Source organism: Gallus gallus, chromosome 9, assembly GCF_016699485.2.
Source record: "Gallus gallus isolate bGalGal1 chromosome 9, bGalGal1.mat.broiler.GRCg7b, whole genome shotgun sequence".
Taxonomy (NCBI): Eukaryota; Metazoa; Chordata; class Aves; order Galliformes; family Phasianidae; genus Gallus; species Gallus gallus.
The window spans coordinates 9996484-10013982 of NC_052540.1; the positions used below are offsets into that span (position 1 = coordinate 9996484).

The 17499-nt window shown below is 42.9% G+C and overlaps 2 protein-coding genes across 30 annotated transcripts in view; one reads left to right on the forward strand and one right to left on the reverse strand.

Moving 5' to 3' along the window:
* Positions 1 to 4847: 4847 nt before the first annotated feature.
* LOC107051833 overlaps positions 4848 to 17499 on the forward strand; it is a 34142-nt gene continuing 21490 nt past the window's right edge. For all 19 annotated transcript variants that reach the window (XR_005862389.2, XR_006930925.1, XR_006930924.1 and 16 more), the window contains exon 1: positions 4848 to 4907. The gene's annotated coding sequence lies outside the window, so the exon portion shown is untranslated. The remainder of the gene's footprint in view (positions 4908 to 17499) is intronic.
* TFDP2 (transcription factor Dp-2) overlaps positions 7320 to 17499 on the reverse strand; it is a 55102-nt gene continuing 44922 nt past the window's right edge. For 10 of the 11 annotated variants that reach the window (XM_046898378.1, XM_015276879.4, XM_040705531.2 and 7 more), the window contains 2 exons: positions 15063 to 15162; positions 7323 to 13946 (listed from right to left, as the gene is read on the reverse strand). In XM_046898378.1, coding sequence (XP_046754334.1) covers positions 13760 to 13946; positions 15063 to 15162 — 287 coding nt within the window. In that variant the 3' untranslated portion in view covers positions 7323 to 13759. Of the gene's footprint in view, positions 13947 to 15062; positions 15163 to 17499 lie in introns of all 11 variants that reach the window. The other variant, NM_001184713.3, reaches the window with a different exon arrangement.

The window sequence follows — 17499 nt, forward strand, 5'->3', positions numbered from 1 at the left end:
ATGCGGTTTCAGAGGTGGGCTACCTGGGTTCTTGAAGATATCGCTAATTGGTTTTCTGTATATTAATACTGCCTGAAAATATTTTAATACTGCCTAACAGAACTTAGTGTTGAGGTTGCATTTGAAAATGAAAAATACTAGCATCATGTATAAAAAAGCCAACAACAATAATAAAATCACACTTGTGTTCACTTAGGAATGGTAAGAATTTCTAGAGAAATGCTCAGTTTTCAAATGACTTGATACTTGCAACAGTTTCTCTTTCTACTTCTTTATATAGACAAAGCATGAAATGGCAATTCTTCACCAGCACTTTTCAGACAGGTAGAATTCAATAAACTCCTGTTCTCCCTAGATCTTGTAGAAGTGTATTTTTTTATTTATTCACATAGGCATCATCAGTTGTGGGAGGGATGGGACTTTGAAAAGGTTCAGTTACCAAAAATGCCAGATAAAATATATGTAGGTAATGAGTCAAAAGTTAAACTACTTTAGTAATTGAATCTTTTTTTTTCTTCATAATTTGAATAAGTAAATGGTCTAGCTTATAAACAGATATCTTGATTATTAGGGCACAATAGAATTACTTGTTTCCTTATGTACATTTTTAAAAAAACTCTCCATGGACTTAAAGATTTAAATTTACTAACTTCTTAGTTAGAAACCTGGGATGATTAACTTGTATACTAATAAATACTTATTTGTCTTATTAGGTAACTTTAGTGCCTTCAAGCCTGGAGTAAGGACTTCTAAACATCATGAAACTGCCAGTTGTTGCAGGTGCTGTTTCAAACTACCCTGAAAGTCTACCAATATCCAGCTCAGTTGATCTACACTTTTCTTTTTGCCATGCCACAGTCCCACTCCCCACCCAACCCTGCACGTGAATACACAGCAATAAAGGGAAGATCATGAGGAGGCAGTATTAGCTGAAGGTTTTATTTACACTGATCGTGCAGTAGATAAGGTGCACACGTGCTTTCTCTCTCTCAGATGTTGGGCTGCAAACCGAACATGCAACTTTTAGGAGTTGCCTGACTATAAATATTAATGTTGCTGTAGGCACAGATTGCATCATGGAGGCTTGATTTTACAGTAGTCTTAGTTGCCCTTCAGGTAAATTACATACAGCAGCTGTCATTGTCTTGTTAGAAGTAGCATTTAACATACAAGATCAGACCAAGTCCCTGTATGGAATCCTTCCTACATTTTTTCTTTGTCTAAGTGGAGGTGGAAGAAAATCCAAGGGAAGCTAAGCCGATAATTCTGATTTGAAGTCTGTTAGTCTGGCGGCTGTGATTCTTGAAGTAAAATCAGTGTGACATGAGGAGTATTCAGAAGCTTGCATGTCACTGTGGTTTGTTTGGATCAAATAGAATAATTTGTGACTAACAGTAAGACTCTTTGTTTCTTTAAATCTCAGGCAAGAACCTAAAGAAGACAAAAATGGAATTTGCAGAGTTATGTCTATTAGCATGTACTTAGATATTTTTGTGATACAGCTCCCAACAGTGAGTATGGTGTGGAGCTGCGGCTCATTTCAGTTTTGCATTAAATGACTGAAATTGCTAAAAGTTCAGTGTGGATTTGCCAACATTTCCTTAGGAAAAATATCAATGTATTTGAATTAAATGCGTATATATAGTTTCTGAAAGTGCACTTAGCTGTGTGTATTATGCATTAGATCCAAATATAACCTTTTAAATTTGCTTTAAATTTTTATGGAATGAAAATGGCCTACTGTAACCCGAATATTTTGTGACTTGTAAGCCTACTGATGCTATTTCTACTTTTCTGAGAGACCCCACAGCCGTAACTCCTGTAGTGCTTATCATCCCTAACAATGTCTCTGTAAACCTGCCATGGCTGTGGATTCTAACTTCAAGAACTGCCACTGCCCTCCTAGTGACAAATGGGGCTGATGCACTTGTTTAACACTTTGAATATTTTAATGACTATACTTAACTTGTTCCAAGTTAAGTAATCTCATGAATGAGATAAATCATAATGCATCAGAGGTTGGACAGTTTTCAGTGTAGGGAACAGTATGTGCCCAGCTCACTTCCTCATGCTTCCTTTGCCTTTTAGGTGCAGGGAGAGGTTAGCATATATGTAATTGTGTAAGATTCTCTGCAAACTTGATCGGTTTTAGAAATTTCTTTATTTAAATAGTATTTTTAAGTGGTTGTGAATTTCAGCCTGATTTGTTTAAATGTTATTTAAAACAAATCTACAGATAAGCTATATAAGGTTCTAAATGTTAATCTACTCTGAAGAAAAGCTGCGAAAGTGGCTGGTTCTGCCTTCTTTTGAGATGGTCAGTGTAGCAGCAGCTCAGCATCGTTCTTCTGTTCTCCTACTAACTCCCTAATCAAGCTTCTATATGAGTTGAACTGTTCACTTAAGGCTGACTATAGCATAGGTATAAAGTTAAGAGCTTTCTGAGAGTTCCTGGTCCTCTACCCTCAGCACTTGAAGTGAGTAAAGCCCAGCACAGCAAGCCAATGAGATACAGGAAGGTAAAGAAATAAGGTACAGCGGCTATTCTTGATTAGCTATGGCTGTCTTGTAGGACAATGGAAAGGATCTATGTATTGCTAACCCTGTAGCGTTCCACTATGAGAGAAGCCCTGATTTGAGGTGTTAAGCTGTGATCTTCAGGAAGCAGCAGCCTAGTAAGATTGAGAAAGCGCAGAAAAGGTCAGTGCATATGCAACAGCTTACTGATTTTGATCTTTTTCAAATCATGTGTTCAGTCTTGAAAACAATAGGTATGATGATCTGAATGTTCCTAATGGTTTGGCAAATACCTTGAAAATTATTATTTTTTTAATTCACCTGCATTTTAGTGAATTGATGTATTTGTCTAAAGACTTGCTTTCTGCTGCACTGTAACCATAGAGCAGAAAGCTGCTGCAGTGGATCTTGTGTTTCCAAGTGCCCTAGTGCGTTAAAGTAGGTCAAAAATTGCATAAGATGCCATTACTGGAAACTGCTGTAGGCTGACTTGCATATAAAACCTCAGCTGTGCAACCAGCAAATGCACTCTGACAAACAGAAATGCAGTCATGACTTAAAATATAACAGGAAAGCTCTCTGAAATCTCCGTAGGACATGAATGGCTGTTGGAACTGTGAGATGTCTTTGCCCTTTGAGTCTATGTTCCTGCTATCTGCTGAGCTGGGGATGCCTGCCTGGCTTGTCAGAGATGTCACGGTGTTGCGGTCTGCAGGGAGCTCAGACATGAGGCTCTTAACTCATTCTGGATTGCAAAAGCTGTATTCCGTATTTTCCAGCTTGCAAGCTGCTCTTGAGAAGAAATGCATTGTACAGTGAAACTCATGCACAGTTAAGAGTCTGTAGTAGCTGGTAATTAGTAGTGGCTGATGGAAGTTGGTGGAGGGCTGCTTGCTTTCTGCTTCTGCATCTATTTTAGGAGCCAGACCACTGGTGAGAGCGGTCTCCTGTATTTTTTCTTACTGCTGCTATTTCCCTGTCACTGGCTCTTTCTAATACGACTTCAACTAGTTACGTGCCACAGAAACAAACAGCAGCACCTAACTTAGCAGTTTGAGGGCTTATAACCATGAGCAATCACAGAGAGATATGTTGTGCTGTGACTATTTGTTAGTGCAGTATACTTATTCCATGAAGGGCATGTTAAGTTGTATCTCATCTGATGAATTCTGTTTTCCAAAGGTTTGAAATAGGTCTTTTCCTCCATCAAAGGAAAAAATGAGAACCACCTCTGAGTCAGGCAAGAGTTACAGAACCACAGAATGGCCCGGGTTGGAAGGGACCTCAAGGATCATCAATCTCCAACCCCCTGTCACAGGCAGGGGCACCAACCTTCCCAGTTAATACTGCACCAGGCTGCCCAGGGCCCCATCCTCCCTGGCCTTGAACACCTCCAGGGACAGGGCACCCACAACCTCTCCGTGCAGCCTGTTCCAGCACCTCACCACTCATAGTAAAGAACTTCCCCGTGACAGCTGTCCTAAATCTTCCCTCCCTGAACTTAAAACCATTTCCCCTTGTCCTGCTGTTATCTACCCTTTCAATGAGTTGACTCCCCTCCTGTTTGTCGGCTCCCTTCAGGTACTGAAAGGCTGCAATGAGGTCACCCCGCAGCCTTCTTTTCTCCAGGCTGAACAAGCCCTGTTCCCTCAGCCTGTCTTTGCAGGGAGGTGCTCCAGCCCTCTGATCATCTTTGTGGCCCTCCTCTGGACTTTCTCCAACAGCTCTATGTCTTTCTTGTACTGGAGTTCTTTGTTATTGCTAAGAAATCTACATGAACCAACACTGCTTTATTTCCTGGGATCTGTGTGTGCTTGGTGATGTACCCATCTGTTTCCCTGCTGATCCCGTGTTTCCTCCATTGGAATAAGGGCTCTCCACCAGGTGTTTGAGCACGGTCTCGCGCAGCACACGTGAACGCGTTCTCCATTTAATTATTACGCTGTGTGTGCTGAGCGCACCTCTCGCCCCGGGAGCGGCTCCTGCGCTTCGTTCATCGCATCCCCCCCTTTCCCCTCTGTGCGAGCACCGCTCGTCCCGAAGCGCCCAGACGTTGGTTGGGTTCCTAAGTGCTGATTTTGCTTTTGCTCGCTCTGCGGTTCCGCGCTCACCAGAAACCCCGCACAGGTGGCGCGGGGCGGGCCGGGCGCGTCCCCCTCCTGCAGAGCCCACCCCGCGGGCACAGGTGCCGGGCGGCCGCGGCTCAGGGGCGGCAGCTGTGCGCTCGCGGCCGTCCCGCCCTGCGCTGCACGTGCTGCGGCCCTGCGCGCCTGCGTGCTGTGCCGGGCGCGTGCCGCGGCCGTTATTACCTCGGCGGGCGCCAGAACCGCAGCACGACGCGGGGCGACGCGGCGGGATTGGAGTACAGCGCGGTCTTCTGGAGCGAACAGGTAACGGGCGGGGAAAGGGAGGGCGGCTCCGACGCGTCGGGAGGGGCGGGGAAAGGCGGCGGGGCGGTCGGGGGCGCGGCGACCGCGTAGGGCTGCGAGCGGGATCGGCGTGCGGGATCGGCGCGTGGGGAGCGGCGGCCGCGTTCCCTGCACGCGAAAACCGCCCGTGGCTGCGCTGTGTGGGCGGTGCGCGGCCTTTGCGGCGCGGATGGCAGCGCTCGGGTGGCCGCGGTGCGGTTCCTTCGTGCCGCGCTCCGTCAGAGCCCCGGCGGGGGCTGCGCGCGGGTTTGGAACGGCTGTGGCGCGGCGGTTGAAGCGGAGGATCTGACTGCGGCGGAACGCGAGGGCCGCTCTGACTGCTGGCAGTTGGCGGGGGCTGCCCGGCCCGGGGCGCTCTGCTCGTGGAGTCTTTTAAGCCCTGAACGCGCCGGACGCTCGCGGCTTCTTTTTATACCGTGTGGAATAAACAGGATTTCTTATTGCCATATGTTTGAAAACGTACGTTCGTCGAGTAGCTCCATTCAATGCGATCTTTGTGTACTTCCACATATGGTGGGCTTGTGCGTGTCCGGGTGTGCGCCGCGTGCTGCGATCAGCGGGCAGCGGAGCGGAGGGGCTGTGCAGCGCTGTGCTGGGCTGTGCAGCGCTGTGCTGGGCTGTGCAGCGCTGCCTTCTCCTTGGGCGGCGGTTTCCGCGAGGAGGCAGCTGTCCCCAGCCTGCAGGTAACACCAGCACCGAGGATGGCCTGGCAGCGGCACACGCGGCCGGGCGCTGCTCACAGAGGGCACCGCCCCGCGCCCTGCCCTACCGCTGGGGCTGAGAGAGAGTGTGCGGAATCACAGACTTACACTGACGTGGTTGACTGGTTTGTCGGCTTCTCTGAATGTTTTGAGATCTTTTTGTTTTCTAATAGAACGTGTAATTCAACAAAACGCAATTTTAAAGACTGCTTTTTTATAACCATAGAAAGTGCTTGTTGTCTTGATCATTGTTACCATCCCAGAGAACAGCAGTGCCACAGAGCTACCATTGCGTGTTAAGTTCTTATTTGTAACACCTGCAGACTTCAGTGAAGAAAAACATTAAGCCAGCATTGGCTAGCATAGTGTTCTTAGTGGGTGGTCAGAGAGATTCTGACCAAAGGCATTTGGGATTTCAGAGAGGGCTCTTTAATGCCCTCCTTCCTTTTTAGAGAACCACACTGAGTAATTGTTAGAAGGGAAAAAAAAAAAAAAAAAAGAGGGTTTGTGCTTTAACGTTTCCCTGTGTTGGGCTCCCGGGAGGTTATCCCAGTGTGAAGAAGCATCACCAAGAAATGAAGTGGCAGCAAACCTTTCCTTCCAGGTTCTTGAGAGGACAGTGTTTATCCTAGCAAGCTGCACCACCGGTGCAGTGATTCAGAACCCTTCTGGTGGCTCTTTACATAGCACTGACACAAAAGAACATACAGATCACCAGGCTGTGCTTCAAGGAGGCAGTGTCTTTATTGCTGAGATAAGGACTGTGCTCCCACATTTCTCCAGCAGTGTTTTAGACCTACAGAAACCATGTGACAAGCGTGCAGCAAACCAGCTGGGCCTGGGGCTACATGTAGTCAGCTAAAACTGTTCCTGAAAATGCCTCCCCAAATTTGCCAGTGCACTTAAATGAAGGGTGCCATGTGAGAAGTAGCAACTGCACAGGAACAAGCTCGGTTTTGTGGTCTTTTCCTATTGTCTTGTAACTTTTATGCTGATTTGAGAATAAAACTGATGGATTGTTTATGTGTGAGGGAGAACAAGCACTGTGAAATTGCTCTGGGATTTCTGAATTCGATGGAGTTGGGAAAACCAGCACACACAGTGAGGAGGCACAGGGAACTGTCACCGTTTGGGTCCTTGCTGGCAGAATCCAGGCGGGAGGCAGGAAGGGTGCGTGTTCTGTGTCTGCAAGTGTGTGAAAGGGGCCTGCAGGAAAAGAATGACGTAGGGTGAGATGCAAGGGGAGCACGCAGGGTGCTGAAATACAGCGTGCTGGGATGAACCTGACATGGCAATCAAGTAGATGTTTCTGAGGCTATCAATAAGATGTAAGTTGGGTGCATTTCTTGGTGAGACAGGAACAGTAATATTCCTAGATATTTTTCCAGTTGTTTTGTCAAAATGTGACAAATTCAGAAATCTGCCATCCGGAACAACATGGGAAGTGTCTTGGAATGGTGAACTGACCAACAAGCGCTCACCTGATAGATTTCCCTCCTTCATTTTCAAACTGTCACGCAATGCAGTACTGCCTTGAGATGGAACTAATGAAGGGTTTTTTATTTTTAACGTTTAAACAGATAAAGAACATTTACTGTCAACTTGAATTTTCATCACCCTTTTTTCCATGTTTTTCTTAAACAAACAAACAAAACCACCACCGAACCAGGCCCGCTGTAGTTGCCTTGAAATGCCTTTATTTAGTTCCTGTACAGTCAGGCTGCCCTTCCCACTCGCAGCAGCCGGGTGCTGTTTCTCTCCAGCACGCAGCTGTTGCTGCTGCGGTCAGCCATTGCTCCCACCCCCATTTTCAATGTACAATTCCCACTTGCAGCATTTTCAGTAAACATGGAATCAACTGAGTATACAGAAATAGCTTCTATAAAATTTCCATTAAAAAAATAACAAGTTTTTATTTACAAAGTGTTTGCTACTACAAAGTAATATTTCCTATTGGTTCAAATATGCTATTTGCTAATGACAGTGTTCCTATTAGGAAAGTAAAACTTTGTATATGCATTTTTCTTTATATCTTTCTCAGTGTTTAAAGCACACATAATGCTACTGCATTCCTTTTACACTACTCCTAGCCACGTACAATGTGGTAGTAGAAAGTAACGCTGTTTGATCTGGGAAAAAGAAATCAGGATAGCTTAATAGCAGTCCTACAAAAATAAAACTTTACTGTAGAATTTAAAGGTATTTGGAGAATTCAAAAATCCACAGAAAATTATCTCAAAAACTAAGCAGCAGCTTGGGCCTTCCCAAAGACACAGGAATGAGCACAAGAACAGGGAGGAACATTTCTGCCAAAATGTGATGCTTTGTGCCCATGGCTGGGAGGAGGGAGATGGTAGAGAGTGCCAGAATGAAGAGCAATTAACTGAAACTAAGAGTTGGCTGCAGTTTCCATCTTTGTGAACTGCACGTCAGTGCTCCTACCCCTGCCAAGTTTACAAACTTTAAGTGCAGCATTAAAAAGTAATGTTTTTGTCCATGACTGGCTTCCTTCTTAAAAGTCTTCATGTATTTCACTTAAAATGGTTTCATGCAAGTGGTTTCTGCGTTTTCAGTGGAAAAAGGAAGTGTTGGTACAAGGCACTTCCACGCAGAACGTAACAGGTGTTAGCAAGTACCATTCCAGCAGCGCAACATGGAGGGAGCTGCTGGGGACCTGCCTGGTTCATGGCTGACGCTGGTGAGCCTTTACAGGGAGCTTCCTTGCCAGCTCTGCTGCGCAGTGCCAGCAGCATGTGGGGCTGCCTCAGCCAGCACCGGTGTGCCCGGCTTGGTTCTGAGTAGTATTCCTGGCTCCAGTCACCATAGGTCTTGTGAGGTACAGGGTCATCGTTTTTGCACGTCTTTATCAAAACCTCTCTAATCTGAAGTATTTTTTGTATATACAACCTGGCTTTAGAGACAGGGGGGAGTATCTGAAGTGTGATGGCTTTTTGGTTCAGCTGGTATTTTACCAGGGAGGTTCTGGGAGGTCTGATTAATCTGCATAATACTGCAACCAAATTATTAATTGTCAGTTACCTTACAGCATTAACAAATCCACTAAAAAAAATGGAGATACTTTGTGGACTTTCTTTTTTGGTAAATATTTTTATCTTGTGGCCATTCTGAATAGCTGCATGTGATCTGTAAACCTTCATCCAGACACTGCCGTGGAATCAGTGCGTTTCACTCAGCCTGGGTAGCAGTGTGGGTTATTACAAAACAAGTCACAGGGAAAGGCTCGTTTTGTCTCAGAAAAGTTCCCTGAATACTGCATAGTTGAGTTTAATTTAAATCTACAGCTGAATTGAAATTGTATGTAGCTGCTTCTTGTTGGCCTGTGGTCTCTTATGTCTGAAGTCTGAAAATTAAGTGGGGTACCACATTCTAGTAAAGATGCTTCTGCCCAAATGTGAACATGGATTTTTGATTTGTGACTTAAGCAGATATCCTAAATTATTGGATACTGTCAAAGAGATCTAAGTGGGAAAAACCCATTTGTTCTGGCTGGCTGACCTAAGGAGCAGGGGGTAACAGTCAGTGCTGCCTGGCAAGGGGCCTGTGGAGAGTGCACTGCCTGTGTGAGCAGCTGCACGGAGCTGGGAGGAACCACTGGGAACAAGGTTGGCAGTGGCAGGTGCCTGGGTCCTGGCATCAGCCCTGCGTGGCCTCTTAAAAACACTCGCTGAAGTAAATGGACAGAAAAGCAGGAGAGGGAATCTATGAACTCAGTGAAGTCTAAGCAATGAGAGTTCCAAGGAGTTCCAGGGTACTGGGATTTATGTGAAGAACAGCCAGCAGAAAAGTTCTTCCTTTAAGACGAAGTAAGCGTGCAGGAAGCAGAAAGATGTTGCCCCGAAGTATGGCTATGATGAGAATTCTTAAAACATAAAAAAAGTCATCATCTCTTCCCAGCCTCATTATATTTGGTTATTTATAATATGCTCCTGAAACAGAGGTATTCTTGCAATGAAAACTAGGTTAATGAAAATGCAAATTAGGTAGGTCAGTCAGAAGAGAACTGGTTTATTTACTAAACACTCGAGCTTTGTTTTTAAATGAGTCCCAAGCCTGTGTGTCTTTAACTCATTAGAAGTGAAGTCTTCTCTATGAAGTGCCTGGATAATTTACAGCTGAAAAGAGGCAGCTAATTAGAAAAACGAGTACTGCCCAGTGTTTAGTTACAAATGCGATTCACTTTCAGCCACGCTCTTCATTTAAAGTACTGGGTGTAGTCAGTAGAAAGAGCACTTGGCATTTATAACCTTAACTGTTGAGTTCTAAATTCACACATCATCTTATGTATAAACTTGTTTGTTTGTTTCTAAAATATGCTGGGTTCTTTGGCCCATGTATGTCATGCTGCATCAGGCTGACTTGGTTGTTCAGCACGAGTCCTTCTGTTGGTATTTTGTACACTCAGCAACTTCCAGCTGGGAATGGGGCTACAGCCAGGATGGAAATATCTGAGCTGCGGTGTGCGGCAGTGTACATTCAATGGAACAGTTACTGCAGCTGAACAGATAGCGTGTGCTTTAACCTTAACTCACATACATGCACTGTCTTAGATTAGGTGGATTGTTGCCAGCAAAGTAAGAACATTCACATGCAGTAATGGAACTTCTAGAACTAAAATCCACATATATTTTATCAGTTTCAAATGCTAAAAGTATGCTGTCTGCTGCTCATCACTTTTCACCTAGTTTGTGATGCTGCCGTGTTGTCTTTAAGTCAAATTTAGATTATTTTTTTTTTACTGCAATATGTGAAATAGCGTTTATACATAGCATTACGCTGCTGAATGTATAAGCATTTGGAAACAGCATTCCAAGGGATGGAAAAAGGTCAAATAGAATTTGTATGAAAAATCAAATACTAACTCTGCCTTGTATGAGTCACCTGCTGGTGCGGGCTGCACCCTGTTTCGTATCTGTGAATACTCAGCACAAGCAAGCAGAATATGGTGCTACTTGACTAGAAAATGAGAGCCTGTTTTGCTTCTGAGCATTTTATTGTTGAAAATCCCAGCTGCTGGCTGACACAGGGAAGGCTGCTGTGTTGAAGCAGCTGAGCACTACTGCCGCTAGCTTAGTGGGAGCAGTGGGGTTGGTTAATATTCTTAATCCCTTTGCTGTTCATTAATTACTCTGAGCTTAAGGCAGATGCAACTTCATCTGTATTTAGTGAGGTCTTGTCCTGCGTTTCCCTACTTTATTGTATTTATTAATGTCAATTAAGCTCAACTAGAGAGACTGAAAGGCGTGCCTGAGATTGTACATGAGTGACTATGGTTGGATAAGGCCCAGGGCTCTCATAGTTCCCAGGCTCCGGTGTAACCACAGGAACACAGTGCTGTAGTTGAACTCCATCCTCAGCTGTAACTTGGCACAAAGAATCCTAAGGAAAGAATTTCCTTTTGAAGTTTCTTCTAAGTGTTCTAACTTGTTTTGTCCTTTGTATTCCACTAGTTCAGAAAAATAACTTATAAAAGTCTCTGTTCAACTGCGTAAATATTATGTGCTCCTAAATTGAACAGTAGGGGAAAAAAAAAAAAGTTGCTAGCTTTGAGTTAGCCTAGAGAGCAAGTAGCTGTGCTGATGGAAACAGACATCAGTGGGAGCGAGGTATGACTGAAGATCTTCCTCCTGCCAAGCACTCTGACTACTAATAAAATACACAATGAAATACATCCTATTTCTGGGCAAGATTTTTTTTTTTTTTTTAATTTGTCAGCATCTTATATTTCAAAGTACCTCAAGCTCTTCAGAAGTTGTTGAATGCTTTGCTGTTGTTACTTTTTATGCAGATTTTGAGTGGGGAAACATGAACAAAGCATACAACTAGATTTGTCCATAAAATATTGAGGGGTGAGGAATAATTACTTGAGAAAATGCTGCCCCCCTCTTAAAGTGCCTCAGGATGTCCTGTGTACATTGGGTACCTTCCCTCTGGCCTGTCCAATGAAAGCTGAGAGGACAATATATTTTCATGAATAAAGGCAACTGCCTGTTTAAATGAAATGCCATTCATGTAGCTAATGGTATGTCCAGAGCATCAGTCACCTTGTCGTCTTATCTCACCATTTAGTCAAGTACATTGACTCTCTCTGTGAGAATATCGTTTTCTCTTTGTAAAGCTTTTCTTCATAGAGAGGTAGCATTACAGATTTGGTTGCAGTGAGGTGGTGTAAATCTCAGCCTGCTGTTGCCTGTGAGCCATGTGCATAGGGCAGTCTAACAGTCTTGCCTGGAGGATGAATAACAGGGTAGGCATGTGGTTTTTCTTTTTTGTGTATTTGCATATCATTTGTATAAGCTAGATTGCTTTGCCTTCCCGGAGAAGAGCTGTATGTCTTAAAAATGGTGCTGTCCTAATGTTGAATACAAAAAGTTTCGACGTGGATGATTTTTAATGAGAACATGTAGGTGTATCTGTATGCTTCTTGCAGTTTTACCTGTCCTGTGTGTAGCTAGTCATAACATCTGTACAACAGCCATCTTTTTTTAGCTGAAGTGCTGGTTCACCTTCCTATCTTAGGCTGAGTGCTTTTGGGTCACCTTGGCTTGCGTGTGGCTTTGTAAATGCTGAGGTGGACACAGCCCATGCTGTGCCTGAGTAACAGCTGCAGCAGTCAGTGGCTGCAATGTGTTGCCACTGCTCAAGCAAATACAGTATTCTAAGCTGCCTAATCTTTACATAACAGAGACAGTGCCACTGAGATCTGACAGGTACTATACTGGTACTTAGAAAAAGGTCAATTACTGACATACAGTACGAAACTAAAAAGAAACACTGTTTTTATTTACTGAGCTGAAACTAGTTAACTTTGGGGCTACTTCAAATATTGGATGTCGGAACACTATGAGAACCGTACATCTACAGCGTTGTGCTGTTATGCAGGGATTTTTAAAAAGGTCTTTGTGAGTGAGTGTGATGTTAAATACAGAGTATGGAGCCACTTGTTTTAAGTATAATTGAACAGTTCAAAGGGAATTCATGTTGTATAACTTCAGCCAAATCATTTTAACTTGTTCAATACTAATGTTTTTCAAAGGCGCGTTGAGGTGTGTGCAGCAGAAGTAAATTATCTATCAACCCATGATGACTAGAATGCAAAACATAAAATTGCATATTGTCAAAATTTATTCTTTCCTAAAAATCTGAACTTTCCATTACCTGACTTGAAATCATACTGCCTGAGATCTTTGATACGTAGAGGCCTCTTTGTTTGTGTTTTTTTTTTGCTTTTTTAATATTCATGCTATAAAGTCAAATGGACTATAATGCCTGAACAGTAAAAGAGAAGTTCTATAGTATGTGCTGTAATCCGTAAATCATTGTTTCCACTTTTCTTTCCTTGAAAAAAGCTGGTGCAGAGAATACTGTTTCTATGCCGACTGCTTAATAATGGCTAATAATCACTTGTAATAAGTTAGGTTTGCAGTATAAACAAACATATGAACCTTTCAAAAGAGAAAAGCTACTTTTAGAGTATCTAAAATGGATTTAAGCTAATCCAAGATTGATTTAATAACCTGCAATTTATATTACTTTAAGAATCTTCAATACAGCAAGTTGAACAGAAAAAAAGCAAATATTCTAACAGCTCCTTTTCCCTACAACAGTTTTCATACAGGATAGTTTTAAATAGCTATTTTAGCACATCCATGTGCTCCCTCTTCCTCCCCCCTTCCCTCCCCCCTGGTTTTTATTTTTTATTTTTTAAAGGTAGAACATCCAAAAGACAACACAAGAATTGGCTTTTTCTTCCCCATCTGGTAAAGATATGATGAAGACAGAGACTTGAGACAGAATATCCCAAAATGGAAAATACAAACTTTGATGTTTACTTTGCTGTATCTCCAGGGACTTTGTTCTTTTCCTTGGTTGTAGCTGATAAAAAATACCACTTTGCTCTGTGTCTGCATGTCACTCTGTTCAGTTATAAAAAGTTTCCCATTTCAGCTTTGGGTTAATTTATTTTGAAGCTTCCATTTTGCTTCACTGAGCACAGTGCAAACCAAGGCAAGAAACCTAAGTAAAATCCAAGTGTGAGCTCCCATTAAGAATATATATGAGCAGCATTTTGTGTATCCATTTTTTTCACTGTCTTTACTCTGGGGAGGAAGGGTCGTCTTCATCTTCATCCTCTTCTTCTTCTTCATTGAATGAGCATGGAGTTTCTCCCCGTGATTCAGAGTAGCGTGATGTTGCACTACTGGACTGCTGACTGCTAGGGGCAAGAAACTGCCCAGTTGCTAAAGCCACTTCAGTATCCAAACACAACCCTGGATTCTCACTATTAAAACAACAGAAATGTTAAAAGTTTAGAAGATTTCTCATAAAGCATTAAGCTTTCTTTTTGGCCTCTGTTTTTTCTTTAGGGCAAGAAATGATGTCAGAAAAGAAACATCCTAAAACTTTACGTTAAGCACAGCTCATGGTTTTGAAAATGGCTGAAATATTGGAAAATAGCCTAAAAAAGATTGGCCTTTTCCCCACCCCCTCTCCCTAATTGCCTAGTAGAATTGCTTAAGCTGAAAAAAGAACTTGGGGATGTTGGTTGATGCTTGGCTGAATGTGAGCCAGCAGTGTGCCCAGGTGGCCAAGACCGCCAGTGGCATCCTGGCTTGTATCAGAAATAGTGCAGCCAACAGGAGCAGGGAGGTGATTGTCACCCTTTAGTCAGCTCTGCTGAGGCTGCACCTCGAGTGCTGTGTTCAGTTTTGGGCCCCTCAAAACAAGAAAGACATTGAGGCTCCAGAGTGTGTCCAGAGGAGAATGAAGCTGTGAAAGGGTATTAAAGCACAAGTCTTGTGAGGAGTGGCTGAGGGAGCTGGGATTGTTCAGTCTGAGGAAGAGAAGGCTCAAGGGAGAGCTCTCTACAACTGCCTGAAAAGGAGCTTGTGACGTGGTGGGGGTTGGCCTCTTCTGTGTATCTACTGACAGGACCAGAGAAAATGGCCTCAAATTACACCAAGGAAGGTTCAGGTTGGATATTTGGAACGGGCTGTCCGGGGCAGTGGTTGAGTCACTGTTCCTGGAGGTATTTAAGACATGTTTAGATGCTGTAGTAAGGGACATGGTTTAGTGGGGAAAATACTGGCGGACCCGATGGTTGGACTTAGATGAACTTGGAGGTCTTTTTCAGCCTTGTGATTTTATGGCTCACATGTTTTTACAAGGGCTTGGAAGTGATTCTACTCTTCTGCAACAGTAGATATAAAATAACTAGCATGTTTAAAATGTAGATTTAACCTTTCAAATACAATTAGCAAAAAGGACTTTCACAACTGAAAATCAAGCTTAACAGAAAACATCCCATGTCCTGCATGTAAATGGTATGAACCAGTGAGGTCACTGAAAGTATACAAGAATCTATTAGCAGCCTTGAATAAAAAATTATTTTATTTACCTTGATTTTGAATCAGAAGTGCCTCCTGCTATCTCTGAATGTGAAACTGCTTGTGCTGAAAGTAATCCTTGGTTCATCCATGACAATCCTGTAGACATATCTAGAAGAAAGTACAGCTGCACTCATTATGGCTACTTAGTTTTTTTTTTTTTAAAGTGTTACACTTCGCATTCTGTTTGCAGTTAGGATTCTGCATTTATTTTACAAGAGAAGCTTAGATTGATTTTTTTTATACTGTAGATGTGTTCTGCTTAACCAAAATGAATTATATATTCCCCAGCATTTGTGGGTACGCTCAGACCTTGCCAAGTCCTCAGATGCAGAATACAGGTTACCTGTATGAAACTTTTCCTACTGTAGAGCACATGCACTGCAGATGATTCCACCTAGAGCTGTATGCAGCAATAGGGCAGCTACTCAGTTTTGGAATCCTTTATGGAAACCACAGTTACAGATTGTAATTTTTTTTTTTTATTTTGCTATGGAGTTTGGTGAAGGTATGAATGTAACTGTAGCCATTAGGAGTGCAGGCCACCAAGATACTTTGTTACCTGGAGTTGTTTTATAACGGACAAGAAGAATTACAATCTGTTATGTATGCTTTCTCATTTGTATTACTGTATTCATGTTAGGTTTTGGTCTTGAAATTTGATAGTGCCATGTTTAGCAGAGGGTATGTTTTAAGCAAGTTGTCTGTTTCCCTGCAGTCACATAAACTGGCTCACTATCCATTGGGATCCACCAGCTCCCTTGTTGTGCTGTGTAGACCTGCAGCAGTGAGGTTAAATGACATTGGAGAGCAAGGCTGGTATTCCTTCAGAGGGTCTTTGAAACAAGACAGAAAAGATTGCTAATTGGTAGCACTAGAGTGATCTACGAGGCCTGAATAGACAAGAATGGCTGATTATGGGCACAGCTGGATGATTTTCATTAAGACTGCCCTAAATGCAAGCTTAGAGTTACAAAGAACGTGTTCTGACAGTTTCTTCCTGTGTTTGCAGGGAGGTGGCCAAACCATTTGGAATGACAGCACTATATTTAGATTAATAACGTGGGTTATTATGTAAATGTATCACAGGTTTTTTTTCCCCTGGTCTTTTGCAAGGGTGTACCTGTGTCTACATGCTTAATATTCCAGAAGAGTAGCAAGTCAGTGCTAGTTATTTTGTGTTTAATTAGCATTTTGGGATAATTGCTGCCTTCTTTTTGAAGAGCAGGATGGAAGACGGCATGGATGTAATGCATATGGCAGAAAAGTTTCAAGGATGCATATCCTTGCCCTGTACTTTCATTGCCTAGTGTTCCTAAATGCTGATTTCCAGTTGGGCTCAGAGGAGACAGGGAAAATAAAAAGTCTGTGCAGGATGGAGAGTGTAAGAAGCCATTCCCTGTCTGGAAGGGACTGCCAAAATAGAAGTCTGTCTGTGATTACAAGTCTTACTACATCTGGTAGAGTAGCTGCACGTATGAATCAGGGAGATCAGTTTGAAGAACCTTTCCAAGATGATGCAGTTTCATCTAAGAGTGGCTTCTTTACTATGAACCAGGCATGTACTTGCTGCAGATGCATTTGGTAGAAACTTCTATATGACATGAGAAGGCTCCAAAGGAGTACCTTCACTAGCCTTTAGCAGTTAATGCAGACGTAAATAGTGTTGCAGAAGATTATTGCTGGTAGTTGGACAAGCTTATTCATTCATCAGTATTCACATCTTTCATTCCATCTCCAGCTTGTTCTCTGATCCAGGCTTGTAACTTATGTAGACTGCAAAGCACTTTATGCAGGGGAGAATAAAGACGTGTCTTAGTATAGAGGACCTAAATGACACCGCTTGGTCTGCTGCCTTAGTGGCAACACACAAGTGGGATGCTGTTACCACAACTATTAATGCCTTAGAATTTTTAATTCCTTTTTTTTTCCTCTGTAGTCTCATTTCTAGAAGTGAGGACTCAACTGACAAAGGCAGGCCTCTGGTTTTGCGTTAACAGCTGTAGAATCAGTATGGCTTAAAATACACAGGATTTGGATACAGTTATACAAGAGTTTATGCTTATCTCAGTCCGTGACATGTTTCTGTCCTTCCACTAGATTCTCACTCCCTCCTTTACACTTAGATTGTTCTGGTCTAAGCCCTTGGTTAGTTCTATGTGCTACATAGCCAGAAATTCCTCTGCCAAATAATAACTTTTCAGGTGTAAGACCCTGGGATGCTATCTTAAAGCTGGTGGAAGTGTAGAGTATCAAAGATAATGTTTCTCTTTCCGTAATAAGAAGCTGGCAAGTGGTTGTAGTGCATCCTGTTATCTGTCCATTGCTTTCCCTGGATTACTTGCTTAGCTAAAGCAATGCTGCCATTTTAACTTTTACTTTTGTTCCCTTTTGGGGGGGAAAAATAAATAAATGTTAAGGTGGTCCTGTCAGCTTTAGAAGTATGCA